Source organism: Spodoptera frugiperda, chromosome 11 (genome assembly GCF_023101765.2).
Source record: "Spodoptera frugiperda isolate SF20-4 chromosome 11, AGI-APGP_CSIRO_Sfru_2.0, whole genome shotgun sequence".
NCBI classification, from domain to species: Eukaryota; Metazoa; Arthropoda; class Insecta; order Lepidoptera; family Noctuidae; genus Spodoptera; species Spodoptera frugiperda.
Genome location: NC_064222.1, coordinates 3,923,061 through 3,940,371, shown reverse-complemented (window position 1 = coordinate 3,940,371; position 17,311 = coordinate 3,923,061). Strand labels below are relative to the sequence as shown.

At 35.4% G+C, this 17,311-nt stretch overlaps 6 protein-coding genes across 6 annotated transcripts; 3 read left to right on the top strand and 3 right to left on the bottom strand.

Moving 5' to 3' along the window:
• Positions 1-308: 308 nt before the first annotated feature.
• Positions 309-2,864, top strand: LOC118274727 (histone deacetylase 8). The gene is made up of 8 exons (XM_035592410.2): positions 309-545; positions 629-818; positions 1,054-1,195; positions 1,289-1,395; positions 1,475-1,667; positions 1,752-1,924; positions 2,074-2,274; positions 2,686-2,864. The coding sequence occupies exons 1-8, from the start codon at positions 465-467 to the stop codon at positions 2,712-2,714; spliced, it is 1,116 nt and encodes a 371-aa protein (XP_035448303.2). The 5' UTR covers positions 309-464; the 3' UTR covers positions 2,715-2,864.
• Positions 2,865-2,909: 45 nt separating this feature from the next.
• On the bottom strand, positions 2,910-5,515 carry LOC118274732 (ubiquitin-conjugating enzyme E2 L3). The gene is made up of 4 exons (XM_035592416.2): positions 5,260-5,515; positions 4,713-4,808; positions 3,940-4,126; positions 2,910-3,857 (listed from the first exon to the last, which is right to left on the bottom strand). Exons 1-4 carry the CDS (start codon positions 5,284-5,286, stop codon positions 3,703-3,705), a joined length of 465 nt encoding a protein of 154 aa, XP_035448309.1. The 5' UTR covers positions 5,287-5,515; the 3' UTR covers positions 2,910-3,702.
• Positions 5,516-6,272: 757 nt separating this feature from the next.
• On the bottom strand, positions 6,273-11,255 carry LOC118274724 (eukaryotic translation initiation factor 3 subunit C). The gene is made up of 7 exons (XM_035592405.2): positions 11,088-11,255; positions 10,799-10,915; positions 9,633-10,050; positions 9,093-9,481; positions 7,724-9,007; positions 7,346-7,639; positions 6,273-7,133 (listed from the first exon to the last, which is right to left on the bottom strand). Exons 2-7 carry the CDS (start codon positions 10,889-10,891, stop codon positions 6,963-6,965), a joined length of 2,649 nt encoding a protein of 882 aa, XP_035448298.1. The 5' UTR covers positions 10,892-10,915; positions 11,088-11,255; the 3' UTR covers positions 6,273-6,962.
• Positions 11,256-11,515: 260 nt separating this feature from the next.
• Positions 11,516-13,010, top strand: LOC118274726 (gastrula zinc finger protein XlCGF26.1). The gene has a single exon (XM_035592409.2). It carries the CDS (start codon positions 11,675-11,677, stop codon positions 12,899-12,901), a length of 1,227 nt encoding a protein of 408 aa, XP_035448302.1. The 5' UTR covers positions 11,516-11,674; the 3' UTR covers positions 12,902-13,010.
• Positions 13,011-13,342: 332 nt separating this feature from the next.
• On the bottom strand, positions 13,343-15,297 carry LOC118274728 (synaptosomal-associated protein 29). Its single transcript, XM_035592412.2, has one exon. The coding sequence runs from the start codon at positions 15,085-15,087 to the stop codon at positions 14,281-14,283; it is 807 nt and encodes a 268-aa protein (XP_035448305.2). The 5' UTR covers positions 15,088-15,297; the 3' UTR covers positions 13,343-14,280.
• Positions 15,298-15,555: 258 nt separating this feature from the next.
• LOC118274731 (mediator of RNA polymerase II transcription subunit 31) lies at positions 15,556-17,212 on the top strand. Its single transcript, XM_035592415.2, has 4 exons — positions 15,556-15,760; positions 15,849-15,938; positions 16,020-16,189; positions 16,360-17,212. The coding sequence occupies exons 1-4, from the start codon at positions 15,745-15,747 to the stop codon at positions 16,504-16,506; spliced, it is 423 nt and encodes a 140-aa protein (XP_035448308.2). The 5' UTR covers positions 15,556-15,744; the 3' UTR covers positions 16,507-17,212.
• Positions 17,213-17,311: the final 99 nt, after the last annotated feature.

Below are 17,311 nucleotides of genomic sequence, written 5' to 3'. Positions count from 1 at the left end.
TCACTAATTCATTTAATATTATTCTTTCTTTCCAAACTCAATACCTTATTTTCGACCTATTCCGTCTATGAATGTTTTTATTTTTTTCTTACTGGATGTTTCCGACAATTTATTCAAAAATTAATCAGTATAATAATTGTTAGATCCATATTCTTTCCGATGTTAACAAAAATAAATAACAATTATGTATATTTATAATCAGTTATAACACCTTCTAATACTAATCATCATTCACACTAATTATAAATGATTGTTTATAATACAAAACTACTATCTCTATCAAGTTCAGTAACACTTTGACAGTTCTAGGTTAAATCTGTCAATGTCAACAAAAGGAAATCCTCGATGCGCGCCAAGCAAATCAAATAATGGTATGCCGGAAGAGTGCTATATAGCCTAGTTCTAGTTGTCAACAAGTTCCATAACTTTAAAAGTTTATCATTATCGAAAGAATATTTGATGCCATGAATAAAAAAAAGCCTTGTTACATTTGGGACGAGAAATTAATAGAAGAATGCGATCGACTGCCAGCTGTAGGCGGAAGGGTAATAACAAAAACAATATTCCTACGATGTATTTACAAACATGTTCTTCAATGAAATAAATAAATTGGTTTAATTTGTTTTAGGCTAGTATGGTCCATGATTTAATAGAGGCGTACGATATCTTGAAGCATGTAACTGTTGTGAAATCGTCTCCCGCGACTTACAATGACTTGAAAGAGTTCCATTCAGAATTGTATCTGGATCATTTGAAGAAGTTTACCGACGTTCAGGATGATTACATGGCTACTGCGGAGGATGAGGAGTGTGGTATAGGTATGGTTTGATGGTTGCGTGATGATAATTAGAAAATGTTTCTTGGCATATTAGGTAAATAGTATTTGCATGTAGGTATATAATAGCTAGGTAGCTATAAAATGCCCTATAAATCTAAACCTGACACTAAATTTTTACTGAAACTTAAATTTGTGCGTATTTTGAATGCAGTAATGTTAAGTGCTGTACATGCTAACATAAAATGTTAGTTCTTTATTAAAGAAAATGTTCCCAGGCTATGACTGTCCTCCCGTGTCCAACATGTATGGGTTGGTGTCAACCATAGCAGGTGGTTCTATTACTGCAGCCAGGTGTTTGCTGCTGGGCATTACTGATGTCGCCATGAATTGGTGCGGAGGCTGGCATCATGCACATAGGTACTTACTAAATTGCTGGTTTTGGGCTCATGTTACACAGTTCTATAATTCCTCAAAAAATAACTAAAACAAAGTCAACAAATATTTTTTTAGGTTTGGTGCAGAAGGCTTCTGTTATGTAAATGACATAGTGATAGCTATTGAAAAGTTAAGGAGGAAGTTCCCTAAAGTATTATACATTGATCTGGATGCACATCATGGTACCTGTTTTTCGTATAGTATGTTCAGTTATTTTATTAATAATGCATATTTTAATATTATTTTTCTCTTTTATTTCAGGCAATGGAGTACAAGATGCCTATAATTTGAGTAAATCTGTGTTTACTCTATCGTTTCACAAGTTTGAGCCTGGGTTTTACCCTGGCACGGGAAGTATAGATGATATTGGGACTCAGGGGGGGACGGGCTACAGCTGCAACTTTCCTCTGCATGCAGGTTATGGTAATAATACTCTGGAGTATGCCTTCGAGAGGTCAGAGTGGTGTAAACAATAGTTTTTGAACTAAAATTAATTGTTATAAATGTGTTATTACTAATTCAACATCTAATTTTTCAGGGTGTTCAGCTGTGTTTACAGTCAGTTTGCTCCCGACGTAATTGTCGTTCAGTGCGGCGCTGATTCGTGTGCACAGGACCCTAGTGGCGGCGCAAACCTAACACAGGAGGGTTACAGTAATTGTATACGCAAAGTGCTTGACAAACGGAAACCCACTCTTTTGTTAGGGGGAGGTAAGTTTTGATTTATTTATTTCAAGTATAAATATTACAAGGTATTTAACCCATGGTGTGCTGGAACTTAGATCTATGCGAGACACAATGTATTTTCTATTGTCTTATATACTGGCAGACAAGAGGTTAAAGAAAAGTATTTTTTTCAGGTGGATACAGGCATGACAACACAGCACGTTTGTGGACATTCCTAACAGCTTTAGTTGCTGGAGTAGACTTAGATGAGTTGATACCAGACCATAGTTATTGGCCTGAGTATGGTCCCGATTATACTCTACCTATGGATGCTACCCTGGTTAAAGACACCAATAAAAGTGCCTATATAGAAGAATGTATTGAAAAAATCAATGGTAAGATTTATTATGCATTGCTAACTACTTTCTTCTATATTATTGTTAAAAATTACAATTATTATAATATTCAATTTTTTATGTTCATTCATTTATTTCTTTTACTTGTTTGATACATTTTTAAATATTAAATTAAAAAGAAAAATAAATAAAACATTTAAAAATATAAAAAGCAGTAGCCCACCAGTAACGGGATAAATCCAAGCTACCGGTGGTCAGGGCTCAAGAGAGAGGAATTTCCGGACAATACGCGCCGTGTCCAGAAGTACTGCCTTCTGCATCAGGCTCTTGATCCAACCATCTAACGTTAGCCTACTCAGGTGTTGGTCGAGGCTTTTGGCTATAAGGCCATTGGCAGATACGACTATCGGCACAATGATTGCTGATATTCAATTTTATTTTTATTTACAGCTAATCTAACGAAATATTTAGCAAAATAAATATTAAATGTTACTTCAGAACATCATCATATCAGTCAGTTACTTCAATCAGTATGTTATGAAGCACAAACTGCAACTTCAAACTTATAAATCTCCACATCAATGCAATTGTTTGTATTTAAAATATGAAATAAAGTGCCTATTACATTATTTTACGATTTCATATTTTGCTTGTTTTGAAATAAAACAATATAATAATTCGAAAAAAATATATTTTTAAAGTTCGCACTGAACTGTTCAGCACACAGAAGTTACCAAGTAACATTGAGATGTAGATGTAGTTAGACAAGTGTCTTGTGTATACAGGTTTCTTTTGTGTAGTGCAACCCAGTAACCAGTCAATAGTTGGATGAATTATATTAGCTGATAAGTATTTTTACACAACACAATGTAACACTGACAGTGTTTAAATAAAAAAAAGCACACACTAAGGTCTGAATTTATAGACAATTTGTTCAAAAAGTTAACTTGTGGCTTGGGGTCAGTTAACACAGGTTCTTCATTTATTTACATAGCAAAGTTTACATACAACATTACATAGATAAAAGCTACCTGTCTTCAGGAACAACATAAGCAGATAATAAATTCCTTTGCAAGACTATAATTTCTGGGAATATTGAATGCTAATTATTTATTTAAAATATAAAATATTACTCATTCTAATGCGCATAGGCATTTAACATTTTCGATTTCTATTTATTTAATAATCTAATTCTTTATAGTGCTTATGTATTTATTGCAAGCAAGGTGATTCCAAAGCTAGTACCAGTGTAAAATCAAATGCAACATTAGTTTGAATCTACAGCAGTGGATGTGATTCCAATGTATAACACAGTGCACCCTCTACCGCTTTAAAAGATCTTACAAATACTGTCTTGGGAAAATAAATGCATTCTTAAATAACTTATTCACACATTGCTACAAAATCGGCAGATTGGCTCCACTACTGTGAATTCAAGCTAAACAGTGATGGATTGAATTAACTATTTTAGTCCGTGGGCCGCTTTTCACTATGTTTTTTAGTGAATTCCTCTGCATTTTTTGTGAACTTCTTTCTGTCCTTAAGAAATTCTTCAGCAAGTTCTGCACGCAGTGGGTGCTCTGGTTCAGGGTCATTGACAAGGGCCACTAGAGCTTGAATAACTGAAATTGTTTACAGAAAATAATAATATATATTACACTTTCTCATTAGAATTATTGATTGAAACAAAAAATAAGTGCGTACCTTGGTCAGTCTTAGTGGCAGGCTTCCAGTTCTCAGCACTTATGATTGGCAGACAGACTTGACCTTTCTCATCAATATTTGGATGATAAATCTTGGTTTTAAAACTTATCTTAGGAGGTTTGAATGGATATTCTGCAGGGAAGTTAATCTCAATGCGGAAAGCACCCTTGTTGTAAGGAGGATTGTCCTGAAAATTGAGAATACAGATATTAAAACCTTAGTCATACCATTTTGTTTCTGATTTATAATGCCAAACTTTGATAACATGGATGTGATAGTGTATATAAATATATACATTAAACACTATCAAATTTGATACTAATAAGATTGTGCAGGTACCAATTACAACATACCTACATGAAAAAACCAAGATAAGGTCATTACTACTTGTATAATTATTGACTAATTTAGGTTTCAGCTTGTGGTAATGATTGGTCTTTGGTTTATTTTATTTGTCTGTCTGGTAACTAAAAATAAATGGCTGCAGATAACAAAACCAGCAAAAAATATTTGCTAAACTCAATGTAAGTGACTTACACAACATAATAAGATAAATGAATATGCTCTTACAAAAAAAAAATCATACAAAAAACCACTATAGTGACTAAACTACTAAAAAACTACAATAATATTTATGGAGGTCACTTCCAATAGGTCTATCAGGAACTTATTGGGAAAGGCCTCAGCAGTAAACATCTTATGGCTGATAGAATGTGTATACTATTCATAACTTTCAGAATATAATGGTAAATGATTTTGAAAGGTACACTTACAGGTACAATTAATCCTTGCCATGTCAGTATATTAGATTCATCTACTTGTATGTCCCTGAAGGATTTCAAGCCTGATTGCCTGATATCATTTAATTCCTGGAAAAGTTGAGAAACAATTATTAGTAAAGTATTTGAATATATGCAGTTGGTAGATATGTTTATTTTGCTTAAAAGGGATAGGTTTTTTAATATAGAAAACGCCTAGTTCTATAAATAATCAGTGTTTATATAAAGATTCAGGGTTCAATCTACACCAACACAAAACTGGCGTTTATTGATTGTATAAAATATAACCCAGTCATCTGAAACTTCCATAGCTTCGTATTTTTAATAGGATACTACTGGGTCATTGATTTCACATGTATCAATAAATAAATAGGTTTTAAGTTGATGTTTCTTGCAATCAATTTGCCATCATTACAACAATTTCATGTATTATTATCGTATTAAATAACGTTATATGTATTTTAAGACGATACCGCCTGAATAACATGTATATTAGAAGTGTGAGATGAAGAAATGATCTGGTAAAAAAATGATGTATCACCTTCTGTAGTCTCCTCGTTGCAGCCATTGTATTAGAAACTGTCAAACTCCCAACCTAAGATTTTATATAGCGATTCTTGAAAAACTCAAGTATTATTTTATATACAGTTCCACACAAACACCATAATTATTGGGTACAACCAGATTATAATAGGATTTTTCGCAAAATGCTGGAATATTAACTGCAAAATGCGACGAACACCAACAAAATTTCACTACCTACGTTATGTTGTCTCACTCAGCTATTTGACATGTCATATTGTCATGTCATTAGTTATCAGAGAAACAAAAATATTGGATAGGGTTATTACAAAATGTCTTACAATTTTAACTTTATTTGTAAATAAAAATTAAGATAAATATTACTATAAAGTTAAAAATAAAACAACTGGTACAAGTTTTTATATTATATTATTGATCACGAAACAATAACAAAACGTTTTGAGCTAGGAAAAGAAAAAAAAACCAGCAATAATAACATTGCCAGATGAGAAAATGATTGTTTTTGATTGCCACATTTATTACGATTACGTCATCGTATGTCTATCTACTTTTTCTATCAACCAAAGACTACATACTGGCTAATATCGACTAGAGAATGGATTTTGCTCTATCTCATAGTTTTTTCTACTTTCTCTTACCTCTAAACCTTTCGGGTATGACACATTTTCTGAAGTTTCATTCTAATTATTTTTACCTACTTAAAAAAAAAGGTTCTCAGTTTAACCCTAGTTTTTTGTAATTCATGGTTTGACCTGTATGTACACGGATGGATGTTTCCCCACAATATCTCGTTAATAAATTTATTGTTTTTACACCATGTTAACATTGTTATGTTACTTACTTACTGCACTTTGTACTTCATGGGTTATGCTAATTACTTCTTATTGCAAGTCAGAAATGGGACCTACGACCCATCGTTTCCCGCGCCCTTTTAAATGCTGAAGAAATTGGTTTATTATTTTTTTACAACAAAAACCATTGGACATGAAACATACAAATAAAAGACTTGGATACAGAGATATAGTCTCTTTATTAAAACGACCGGATTGTGGGGAGACTACACAAAAAGTAACAATGCAACTGGAGATATTATAAGTTTCATAAGTTTGAACGATTTCTTTTATTAATATTCTATTTTCTATTACTGCTGTTCTAAGTAAATAGAGTTTACATTATATTCATAAAATTGTCATCGACATAAAATGAAAGCTAACCTTTTCTCTCCACTTACATAGTTTAAAATATTTATAACCTCCTATAAAATATTGGACAGAACTAAATGTTGTTCCAAATACTATAAACTTATAAAAACCGCATACAAATGAAGTTGCAATTGGATTGTTGTGACAGATTATAATGAAAACCAGTAGAGTTCGTCTGCTTTAACTTGTCTATAACTGTGCGAAAATATCTGACAATATCAATCGAAAAACTTTTAAATTTATGGTAAATTTTAATTCCTGGGCATCACCAGAACAAAAAGATTGCAGAATTCAAACGTTGATTTTTTTATTTATAGAAACGAAAACAATAATATACAGATGTCGAAAAAAGAAGAAGCCGACGATCAAGTTTAGTCAGATATTCCCGCAAGATTTATTTTTTATAGACTTAACAGTCATGTACAAGATACTTGAAAGTACCATTGTATTGCATTTATAAGACAAATCGACTGGTTTTCTTTAAATCCCTATAGTAATGCTAGTCGTCCCCACGTTCGTCGTCACGGCGCCGGTTGCGCGTGCGCCGATTCCAACCTTCACGCGGCCGCTCGCGCTGGCGCCCCTCGCCGCGCCCGCCCGCTCCGCCGCGCTGGAAGAACGAGCCTTGCTTCTCGAAGATACGCTCGTTCGAATCCACTAGATTGCCAACCTGTGAATATTCAAAATCGTATTATTTATTTGTACAGATACAGATTGTAATAGCATTTTACTTTCTAATTTAGTTGTCTCACGATAGTTATTATAAAAAGAAACTAAATTGGGATCAGAATAGATAATGAATGATCTATTTCGATCAAGTTTGTTTACGACAGATGGGAAGGTTTCAATTCGTATATAAGTTTGCATGCATGTATAATTTACCTTGTCAGCCAGCTGCAATGCCAAAGCTTGCATTCTAGTTGGCTCTGAACGATGTAAGATGGCGCATTCGCTGGGGTCGTCAAGTGATGCCAGCAGCTCCTCATTGATGATCATCTTGGAGACGAGTGAGTGCACGCGCTGGCGCGGCAGCTCAAACATATCCGCCAGGGAACGCAACGAGAGTGAAGCGTACACGTGGGCGTAAGTGAACAAGTAGGTGCGGAGTGATTCCTCGCGGATCAGACGACCAAGCATAGCACGCACGTTGTCAGCACCCACCATCAGGTCCCAAACCTACAGATATCAAAAATAATTAATTGTATCAGTCGAAAGTTTTAACATTCAATGTATTTTTTTAATAAATATGGTAATACATACCTTGGCATTCATTTTTTCATTTACAATAAAATTGAGACAAGCACGCCAGTCTCCGCGGCGCATCGCCCTGGCGGCAGCCACAGCATGCTCACGCATGGATTCGGGCGGGCCTACCAAAGCCTGACGCTCACTTGCGCGCAAATTCTGGTAGAAAGTCTTACTAATCATGCGCCGGCGAGCATCGAATTCGTGGGCGGCCATGTATGGAATTTCAATCAGCATGGCAGACACTAAATACACACATTCAAGCAGTTCCAAGTTGATGTGCATGTGGAACGGCATTTGGCGTTGCTTCTCTATCTTTTCCTGTTCCTTAGAACGCTCGTGTTGACGCTGAGGTAGCAGACCTTGAGCTAACAGTTCCTTGGGTTTACCGGTCATCATAAGTTCAGCTAGGCAGCCATGGGCTTCTTTAACATTGCCCCTTCGAAAAGCGCACAAACCTAGATTGGCCATAGTACGATTGTACAGAATCTGAGTGCTCGGGTCTGAATGTTGAACAGTCTCTTGCAAGTGTGACATCAAGAGCAAGTCTCGAGCTTGGAACCAGTTATCGTGCAGGGCGTGGTGGTAGATGTGTGACAGGATGGCACGAGTTCGAAGTCGGTCAGTCTCGTCGTGAGCGTAAATATATTTGCAGAATTTTTCCATCTTTTTGATGGTAGTTTCCTCACCAGGAGGAAGGTCCTTGCGCACTGCGCGAGGATCAAACTTGTAGTACAAGTGGTCAATTTTACGGAGATACGCACGACAAATTTCTTGTGGAGTGCCGTCACGTTCGACCACTTGGCACACACGGTCAATTAGTGTAGAAACGCGAACTTCGTCCTTCAATCTTTCAACATATTCATTAGAATGAGGATCGCACTCCTTAAGCAGCTTAGTGAACTCGTCATCAAGTCGTTCTAAAGCAGTTAACAGGCAACCCCGAACGAGGAAGGGTGCAGTCACTAGTGATTCATTTTCCTCAGTGATACTTTCACTCAATTGCATATCTTCGTGAGCTAAAAGTAGGGTGACCATGTGGTCCACATTTTCGACGAGTTTTGACCAATACTCGGGTTTCATGGCATCTGACACTTTAGGATTGTAGTCGAAGAGAGCAGCAACGGTGGCGGCGCGCAGCTTGAGTTGGAGAGCATCACCCAAGTTGTGGGCTGCAGCCACAGTACGCAACTCATGCAACAGCTCCAGTTGGGCACGGCGATCAGTACGTTTGCGACCACGGGCTGCGCTGATTTCACCCAGTTTCTTTACTACCAGAGCTGCATCAATGTCACTATCCTACAGCAGAAATAAAAAAATATTAATAATGATAAATAAACGTTATCATGTATACATGTACAATTAATAAATCACAATTTGTTACCTTGGCAAACATCTTAGGTTTATCCGAGGTGGCAGCACCCTTCCTGACAGTTTCCCATTCGCCTCCATCATCAGCTTGGTCTTTCTTAACCTTACCAATCCTGGCATCACGTCTGTCCTCACGACGCTTGGCCTTGCGCCTGTCTCTTTCTTCATCCTCATCCCTTTCGGTGTTTCTCTTCAAGAATCGTTCTCGGATGGTGGTGGCTCCACGGTTTTCGTCATCCGAGCTAGAGCTGGAATCAGAGGAGCTGGAGCCCCAGTCCATAGAGTCTGAGGACTCGTCATCTTGTGGAGGAGGACGGCGTGGTGGTTCCGGCTGCACCGACCGCACTCGCGGCTTCTCCTTCACCTTCTCTTCGTCATCAGACTCGTCGGAGGATGACGTGTCTAAATAACAATACGATAATAGAATTAGATTAATTTACACAACTTCCTAATAAAACAAAATATTAAAAGTATGTTCCTTTAACAATGCATATTGTTATTGAAAAGTATCTATTATGTATATTATGAATTAATTAGATAAGACAATACATACCTTTACGCTCTTCATCATCATCAGGAAGATCTGGATCCTCACGGAACTTAGACATCTCAGTGTCAAAGTCTTTTGCATATTTCCTTAATTTTTGCCTCAACGATGTCAGTGCCTTGCTGTTGCCTTTAGACAAGGCCTTTCTGCTATCACGGTCATTCCATGCTCCAGTCACCCAGTCATCCAACTCGGCAAGTGCTCTAATGAAGAATCTCGGAGCAACTCCATTTTCTTCTTTGAGTACAACAGGTGCAGCACGAGTATAAGCTCGTTGGAGCTCTTCAAAAGAAGCAAGAGCTGAAGAAAAGTCCTTGATCTTGCGGTGATTACGCAGGGAATGGATAATGGCCTCCAATTCCTCATACCGCTTCTCCTTCATGGAGCGCACAACGCGCTTCGTTTCCTCCTCATCGTCACTGAACTGAGGATAGAAATTATAATTTCAAACACCTAAACCAAAGATGAATGATCTCAAATCTTAGAGTCTGGAGGACAAATAAATACCATGCCATTAGAAAATTATAATACAAACTCAATTCAAAATTTTATTTCTTTATATGTACGTAATATTTGTAAATTGGTATGAAGAAAATAACAAATCATCAAAATTGGGATTAGCTAACAAATGATGATTGTGTTTGACATAATGCTGAAATTGTAGTTCACCACAATATATTGAAATGCTAGGAATATAAAACATAAGCATTTGTATAGAAGAAATTGTTGCATACAAATTCCAATGTGATGATAATTTTAAGCTTATTTTGTAACTTTTTATTAGAAAAGCAATTGGTGTGTACATTATTACAGTAGTAATTAATTTATGTATTTATTTATTAATATAATAAACCTATTAGTTTGCTGAAACAGACTTATTAGTTTACCTATTACATTTATACATTTATATCTGGAGCCATCAGATGGAGTCAAGGTCATTAAATAATGTAGACACTACTTGTTTACACATATTCATTAACATTTGTTCACTATGTCAGGCATTATTTAACATGTTTCGTTCGATGCAAGGTATTTATTAATAATCACCAGATCTCAGTGATGACACATGAAGATGTGTTATGTTAAATTGTTTCTTCATACAAATCAAATCATGTTTGAAAGAATTTTGTACTGGCAATTGATATATCAATTAATATGGAGGATAAACTCACCGTGTAGACGGGTGCGGGGGCGCGTACTACTGGCTCGTCCTCGCTCGAGCTTTCAGACTCGGAGTCAGTACCAGTCGCAAAGAAACGACTCATGTTTACGTTGTTATACTGATTTACCTACAAAACAGAGCAGTCGTATTAATACTCACTCACACTCACGAATATATACGGTAAAATATAAAGAATATTTAATATTTTAGTAGAAATATGGTTCATAAAAGGTGTTGTCCGGTTGGTAGAGGTTAGAACTTTCACATTACGTATTTCCACAGTAAGAGCTTTTACTAACCTTCTACAGAAAGTATTATAAATTACTTTGATCTTAACAATGGATATTGGTGACCAAATCATGAAAATATTTTATAATATTGATAAAACTGGAGAATCTCCAGTCTGCCCACGACGCACCACACACGTCAAAAGAACGTCACAGACTATAAAATAAATGGTAGTTTCTTTTTTTAATGCTCCATTCCATAGAGTATAGTTATTAGAGATGCCTTGTTTCTTTGTTAATGAATTTTAGTAAAAATAACCAATGTTGCAAATTAAGTTAGTTAGATAATTATAGATTACATACACATACGTATACGTACGCCAAAGTGATTTTATTTTGATTTGAAATTATTAGGATATTTAATCAAAGTAAAGCTTAAAGCATTTCTCCAAAAGAACCTAGTGCCAATTATATCAGAAAGTGAAAAAGCTATCGTTAAAAAAAAACTAATGTCACTATGACATCACTGAATAGGTACTGAATTGTCAATATTTTTTTATGAAAACGAGCGAGCGTGGATCCATGTGGTGATTGTGATGTCATGTTTTTCACATCGTTGAAAGTAACACTGATTATAAATGAAATCTTAGCGATTAAAAATGGAGTTTACAGGTTTAATTTTGCCTTTGACAAAAAACATTTGTCGTACTTGTCTCTCGGAATCGGATACAGCGATGTTTATGAACGTACAAGACTTGATTGAACATGAGATGATTAAAGTCAAATTAATTGATATATTGGTCTTCCTTAACTGTTTGGAGAATAATGACGAAGAAAACTGGCCACAAGGGATATGTTCTTCATGTGTATCTACAGCTTTAGTTGCATACGATTTCAAGTTGAACTGTCTAAAAGCAAATTCTACTTTATCACAAATACTTATGATTCAATCTCCTACTCATTTGCAAAGGACTGAGATAGATTCAATTGACATAAATGTTGTTTATCAGGACCATGAATATGATGTTCCACTGTTCAGCAACCATCCTACATTAGACTTTGATAGCACATTATCTGATAACAAATTGACGCCTTTACCTCCTGTAACCGAAATAACATCTGCAGAGCAGCCCCCTCGAATGGAAGGTGAGAAGCGTTACAGCTGCACTATATGCAACAAGTCTTTTACTCGCTTATATGGTTTGCAGTATCATATGGCGAGGCATAATGATGCTATAAGAAATTATCTCTGTGCTAAATGTGGAAAGAGCTTCCACACTTCTGGTGGACTAAGGCAGCATCTAAAGTCACACAGAGATATTGCACAGTTTAAATGTGGTTTCTGCCACAAGACCTACAAGTCCAGGCAATCATTGAAGGAACATTTCCGTGTAGCACATTCCAGCAATCGCAAGTTGTATGTCTGCGTAACATGTGGGAAGAGATTCACTGCTAGATCAACTTTAAACATGCATGTCAAGACCCACAATGGAGAAAAATATGCATGTCCACATTGTCCAAAGACATACACAAGAGCAGCTTATTTGAAAGCCCACAGCTTGGTTCACACAGGAGTGGGTAAGCCCCGGCCCTTTGTATGTACCTACAAAGGATGTGAAAGAAGCTACCCATCCAAGTATTCCTTAATGGTGCATACTGCACATGCTCATACCAAAGATAGACCTTACAAATGTGATTTTTGCTTCAAAGGTTTTGCTACAGCCACTGGTTTGAAAATACATTTAGAATGCCATGAGTACAAAGAGTTGCCATGTAACATTTGTGGGAAGAAACTGAAAAACCAGAGAGTGTTACAAAAGCACATGAAAACTCATGATGTGGATGCCAATGATATGATTTTGGAGACTGTAGATCAAGCATATTAATTTGATTGTATTCTTTGTTATAAATTATATACCAGCAGCATTATAGTGATTTCTTTACATAGTTGCTGTCCTTCCATTATTTCTTTAATAAATACAATGAGTATAAATACAGAGTTGTTTTCATTGAAATAACATACCTTTTATCTTTTCTAGTCAAGGTAATGTACTTTAAGTATCTAGTACATACATAGGTCAAATTAATTAAGGTCTTTGTCATTAATTTAACTTCTTTTACAACTCACCTCTTTGTCTGCTAATTTTTTAAGACAAATTATAATCAGGTGATCCTTGTACTTGTTACATTACCGGCTCAGACCATAAAAAAATGATTTTTTGCCTGTAGATCTAATAATGTAGTTAGAATTATTTATGGGTATGTTGTTAGTATGACCTTGTGTATACTAATAGAATTTTATTTATTATCCAAATGAAATAACATGGTTTTGTAAGAACCTCTTTATTTCCACATCCATACATATACACTGTACACAGCAACATTTCATGCATGCAAATATTTTTGTAGATAATGAATATGAGTTACACATGCTCTCTAGTTTTTTTGATAAAAATGTATGAATTAATTGGCAGATAAGGCTCAATGGTAATTCAGACTGATTATAGTAATTGTTTGTTAAAAAATAAATGAGAAGTCTCTTGATAAAGATTCTAAATTCACATCACAAAAATAAACACAATCATAGCACAATAATAGTAATAAACTCTATAAAAGTATGTACATTATAATAGAATAATTATTGCTTACAACAACAAATAACACATTGAAAATAATTTAATGGTTATTTCAGGAAGTACAAAATCCCATTTCCATTTTGTAGTCAAGTCTATAGGTCTGGTTATTGTAAGGCTAAAAAACTACATTTAATTCCAATATTTGACTACTTTAAACATATTGAAATATAAAACTATTTCTAGTGCAGACATATTTCCCAGTAATTTAACTAATAGTAACAGTGCCTATTTATTATATAAAACATAACAGGATAAAATCTAAATGATTTGCTTTGCTGTGAAGCTTTATTGTTAATTATAACTAGGCAACTGCAAAATTTTATGCACATGTTTGTTTATAGAAATACATTAGCATTATAATAGGAGTATACCAACACTCCTTAATTTTTATTGTGTTTACATTACTATGGGCTAGTGTTTCCAACTGGAAATATTATACTTATAGACATATGTATAGCAATAATATACAATACATTTCCAAAGATCAGTTTATACTCTAGTCTATACAAATATGGGGCTATGCTGATACTATTAAATATTGCACTTGAGCACCCCTCCATGTGATAAGTTTGACTGAAATTTCAGCTGGTGCATTTAGTTCAATATTAACAAAAAAGGAATGTGAACTATTATTTACCAAGTATTTTATTCATCAGTTTGTTTTGCTTGCTCATCTTAATGTCAGCATCTTCAACTTTATCTTGGATTGTGTCTATGAGGTCATTTTGCTGTTCAATTTCTTCACCAAGAGCAATTCCAAGGCCTTTAAGTCTAGAGATGGTGTGTACCATTTCATCTAGGTTAGCATCCAGTACTTGGTTAAAGCGCTGGCTGTCACTTATAGGGGCATTCATCTGAGCACTGCCATCTAATTCACGCAACCTTGTGGCCGGATGTGATCTGAAGTGGTCATCACCAGTGGCTTGTGACGTCAGATTATCTATTGTATCATTCAGTTTACTGCTAGGTCCTGCATTTCGAGTGCTCGGAGAAGGCCTAGGTGTTTGGTCTGGTTTACCAGATAAGTAATTCTTGAAACTGTAGAAAACTGATTTGATACCATTTAGATGTTTTTGACTGTGGTTTAAATTTGTATTAATTTCGTCGAGACGGCTGTTCGTATTTTGTAGTTGCTCTCGCTGGCGGCTGAGTTCTTCAGCAGTGGCGATGCCTATTTGTTCGGACTCGCGCAATATGCCTATGCTGCGTGAGGATGAATCCAAGGTCCGTTGCTCGATTTCTCTTTGTCTTTGTAGCATGGCTTGTCTTTGTTGTTCTAATGCGGAAAGTTGACTTCCGTACGCAGAAGGTGCAGGTCTGCTTTGTTGTGGAGGTGGAATTCTTGATCTAAAACTGTTAACGAATGTGTCATCGTCAACATCGTCATCCTCGAACAATTTGTTAGGGTTCACGTAAGTGGGGCCTGGACGAGACATTTTTTGTAACTGTTTTTAATTCGAAGCTTATCTAAAATACACTTTACTTCAAACACTTTAACACACAAACATGCGCTCGACCCAAATTAATATAAATTCTTCACACTGGAGGTATTTATATTATTTAACTAATTAGAATAGAATAACATCAACTGAGATAATGACAATACGACATAATCGCGATGACGTGACTTACCATAAACTATAATTAAATTGACAGACTTTCTAGAAGGGGCGGGTAGCTCCATAGACTAGTGGTAGAAAGTAGGTGGATGAGGGTTGAGGAACTTGAGGACAACATGAGGACATTGAGGACAATTACGTTAACATCCTTGATTGAGGTCATTTAAACTTTTAAATAATAGATTGTAATTGTAATGGTTATAATAACAGTATAATTCTGTCTTTGGTGAAGAAAGGTAGAATTTGACAGACTGAGTGTTGACTTTGACCACTTGACGTTGACATCCATCGCTCATCGTTGTTTGACGTTTGTTTGTTGGAGTTGGTGAAGTGAAGACTATTATTTGCTCATAATAAATTTGCTATGCGTGTACCTAGCTATAAATTAAACATAAACGGTCAGCTAACAGAAAGCATCACAGTCAGATAATTGAATTTTGATGGGTGCACGCTTAATACACAAAAACTTTCAAGATGATGGCTGGAAAAGGTATTTATGGTGATTTTACTTTCCTCACCATTACTTTCATGTTATTAGTTTGATAAAGAAACTTATCAAAAGGTTGTATGTATTTCAGCAATGCCAGAAACAGAAGAACAAAACAGGATAAGGTTTCAAGTTGAACTAGAATTTGTGCAATGTTTGGCCAACCCTAACTACATACATTGTAAGTGTGCACAACTTATTATTTACAGTTATATACTTACGTTGCGTTAGAAATAATACTTGAATATGAAATATGTTTCAGTCTTGGCACAGCGTGGTTATTTGAAAGAAGCTACATTCATTAACTACCTCCGCTACTTGCAATACTGGCGGGAGCCAGAATATGCTCGCTATCTAAAGTACCCAATGTGCCTCCACTTCCTAGAGCTGCTACAACATGAAGCATTTAGAAGAGAATGTGTATCAGCACAGGTATGTGGCTTTTATATTATCTTTACAAATAACTTGGTAACTAGGTCTCTGTGTTTGTAATATATTTGTAATAGTACCTATGGATCTTTTATTGTGTTGACTTTGACATAGCTTAACCCGGATTTTTACTTCAAGCAGTATTACAATAAATGTATGTCAATCGTTTTCAGGTTTGCAAATTTATGGATGATCAAGCGATTTTGTTGTGGCAACATTACACACGGCGGCGTACGCGCACGCTGCAGCCGCCGGACGCGCCGGCGCCGCCTGCTCCCCCCGCACCGCCACAACAGGGACCACCTCGACAACAGACATAGACATATCACAGATAATATAGAAAATAATGGTAAAGCTCCTTCACTGCAAGAAGTATAGCCTGTTGTAAAAAAAAGTTGAATTGCCACCACAAATATAACTCCAATATAAATGTGGATGACAGTAGTACATTATATACCAAGTCAAGATATTGACTGTTCATGTTCATACATATTTCAAGCAAGTAAGTCATCTGCCAGCTGCATGATTCTTTTGTATAACACAATAAGTAAAAAGTTCTATGTTATTTGTGTTTAAAAATAACATTATTTTAGACAAAATGTTGTTTTTGAAATACTAAAGAACTTTTCAATGATCATATAGGAATTTTGGTGAAAAATTGGATCTGTAATACTTTTGTATTTATTTTGTTCTAGTGGATTATTTTTTTTTGTCAGTGTAAAGTATTATTAGTATTCGGGTTTTCGAAAATTCTCAGTAAGTCACTGAATACCTTACTAGGTTTTAAGTGGATTTTACATTGTATAAGTACACATTTGCTTATACTTCTTTAATAAAAGGTTGGATGTTATCCATATTGATCACTATCTGGTTTGTGGTAATAGCTATTTTCAAGAAAATCAGCAGTTGGCACCATGACACCTCTCTATAATATAAACAAATTCATAGCGAATAGGGAATGTCTTTGAAAGTTTGAACAGACTGAGTTATTGTATAACTTTTAGATAAGTATAATAAAAGTTTTTTAGTTAAAGCAAATGTGTTCTTAATTATATCGTCGTTGTCATCTGGTTACATTATATTAAGATAGATATCAGTTATTAATGACAGCTGTAAGCTAGCTCT

Excerpts from the sequence above, each read along its gene's own strand:
- LOC118274727 (XM_035592410.2), top strand. The coding sequence starts at position 465 with ATGAATAAAAAAAAGCCTTGTTACATTTGGGACGAGAAATTAATAGAA. Across the intron at positions 1,925-2,073 it reads CACTCTTTTGTTAGGGGGAG|GTGGATACAGGCATGACAAC; the intron begins GTAAGTTTTGAT and ends TATTTTTTTCAG. Across the intron at positions 2,275-2,685 it reads ATGTATTGAAAAAATCAATG|CTAATCTAACGAAATATTTA; the intron begins GTAAGATTTATT and ends TTTTATTTACAG.
- LOC118274732 (XM_035592416.2), bottom strand. The coding sequence starts at position 5,286 with ATGGCTGCAACGAGGAGACTACAGAAG. Across the intron at positions 4,127-4,712 it reads GGCAAGGATTAATTGTACCT|GACAATCCTCCTTACAACAA; the intron begins GTAAGTGTACCT and ends CTCAATTTTCAG. Across the intron at positions 3,858-3,939 it reads TGCCACTAAGACTGACCAAG|TTATTCAAGCTCTAGTGGCC; the intron begins GTACGCACTTAT and ends AAACAATTTCAG.
- LOC118274724 (XM_035592405.2), bottom strand. The coding sequence starts at position 10,891 with ATGAGTCGTTTCTTTGCGACTGGTACTGACTCCGAGTCTGAAAGCTCG. Across the intron at positions 7,640-7,723 it reads ATGAAAAAATGAATGCCAAG|GTTTGGGACCTGATGGTGGG; the intron begins GTATGTATTACC and ends TGATATCTGTAG. Across the intron at positions 7,134-7,345 it reads CATTGCAGCTGGCTGACAAG|GTTGGCAATCTAGTGGATTC; the intron begins GTAAATTATACA and ends GAATATTCACAG.
- LOC118274726 (XM_035592409.2), top strand. The coding sequence starts at position 11,675 with ATGGAGTTTACAGGTTTAATTTTGCCTTTGACAAAAAACATTTGTCGT.
- LOC118274728 (XM_035592412.2), bottom strand. The coding sequence starts at position 15,087 with ATGTCTCGTCCAGGCCCCACTTACGTGAACCCTAACAAATTGTTCGAG.
- LOC118274731 (XM_035592415.2), top strand. Across the intron at positions 15,939-16,019 it reads CAACCCTAACTACATACATT|TCTTGGCACAGCGTGGTTAT; the intron begins GTAAGTGTGCAC and ends AATATGTTTCAG. Across the intron at positions 16,190-16,359 it reads GAGAATGTGTATCAGCACAG|GTTTGCAAATTTATGGATGA; the intron begins GTATGTGGCTTT and ends AATCGTTTTCAG.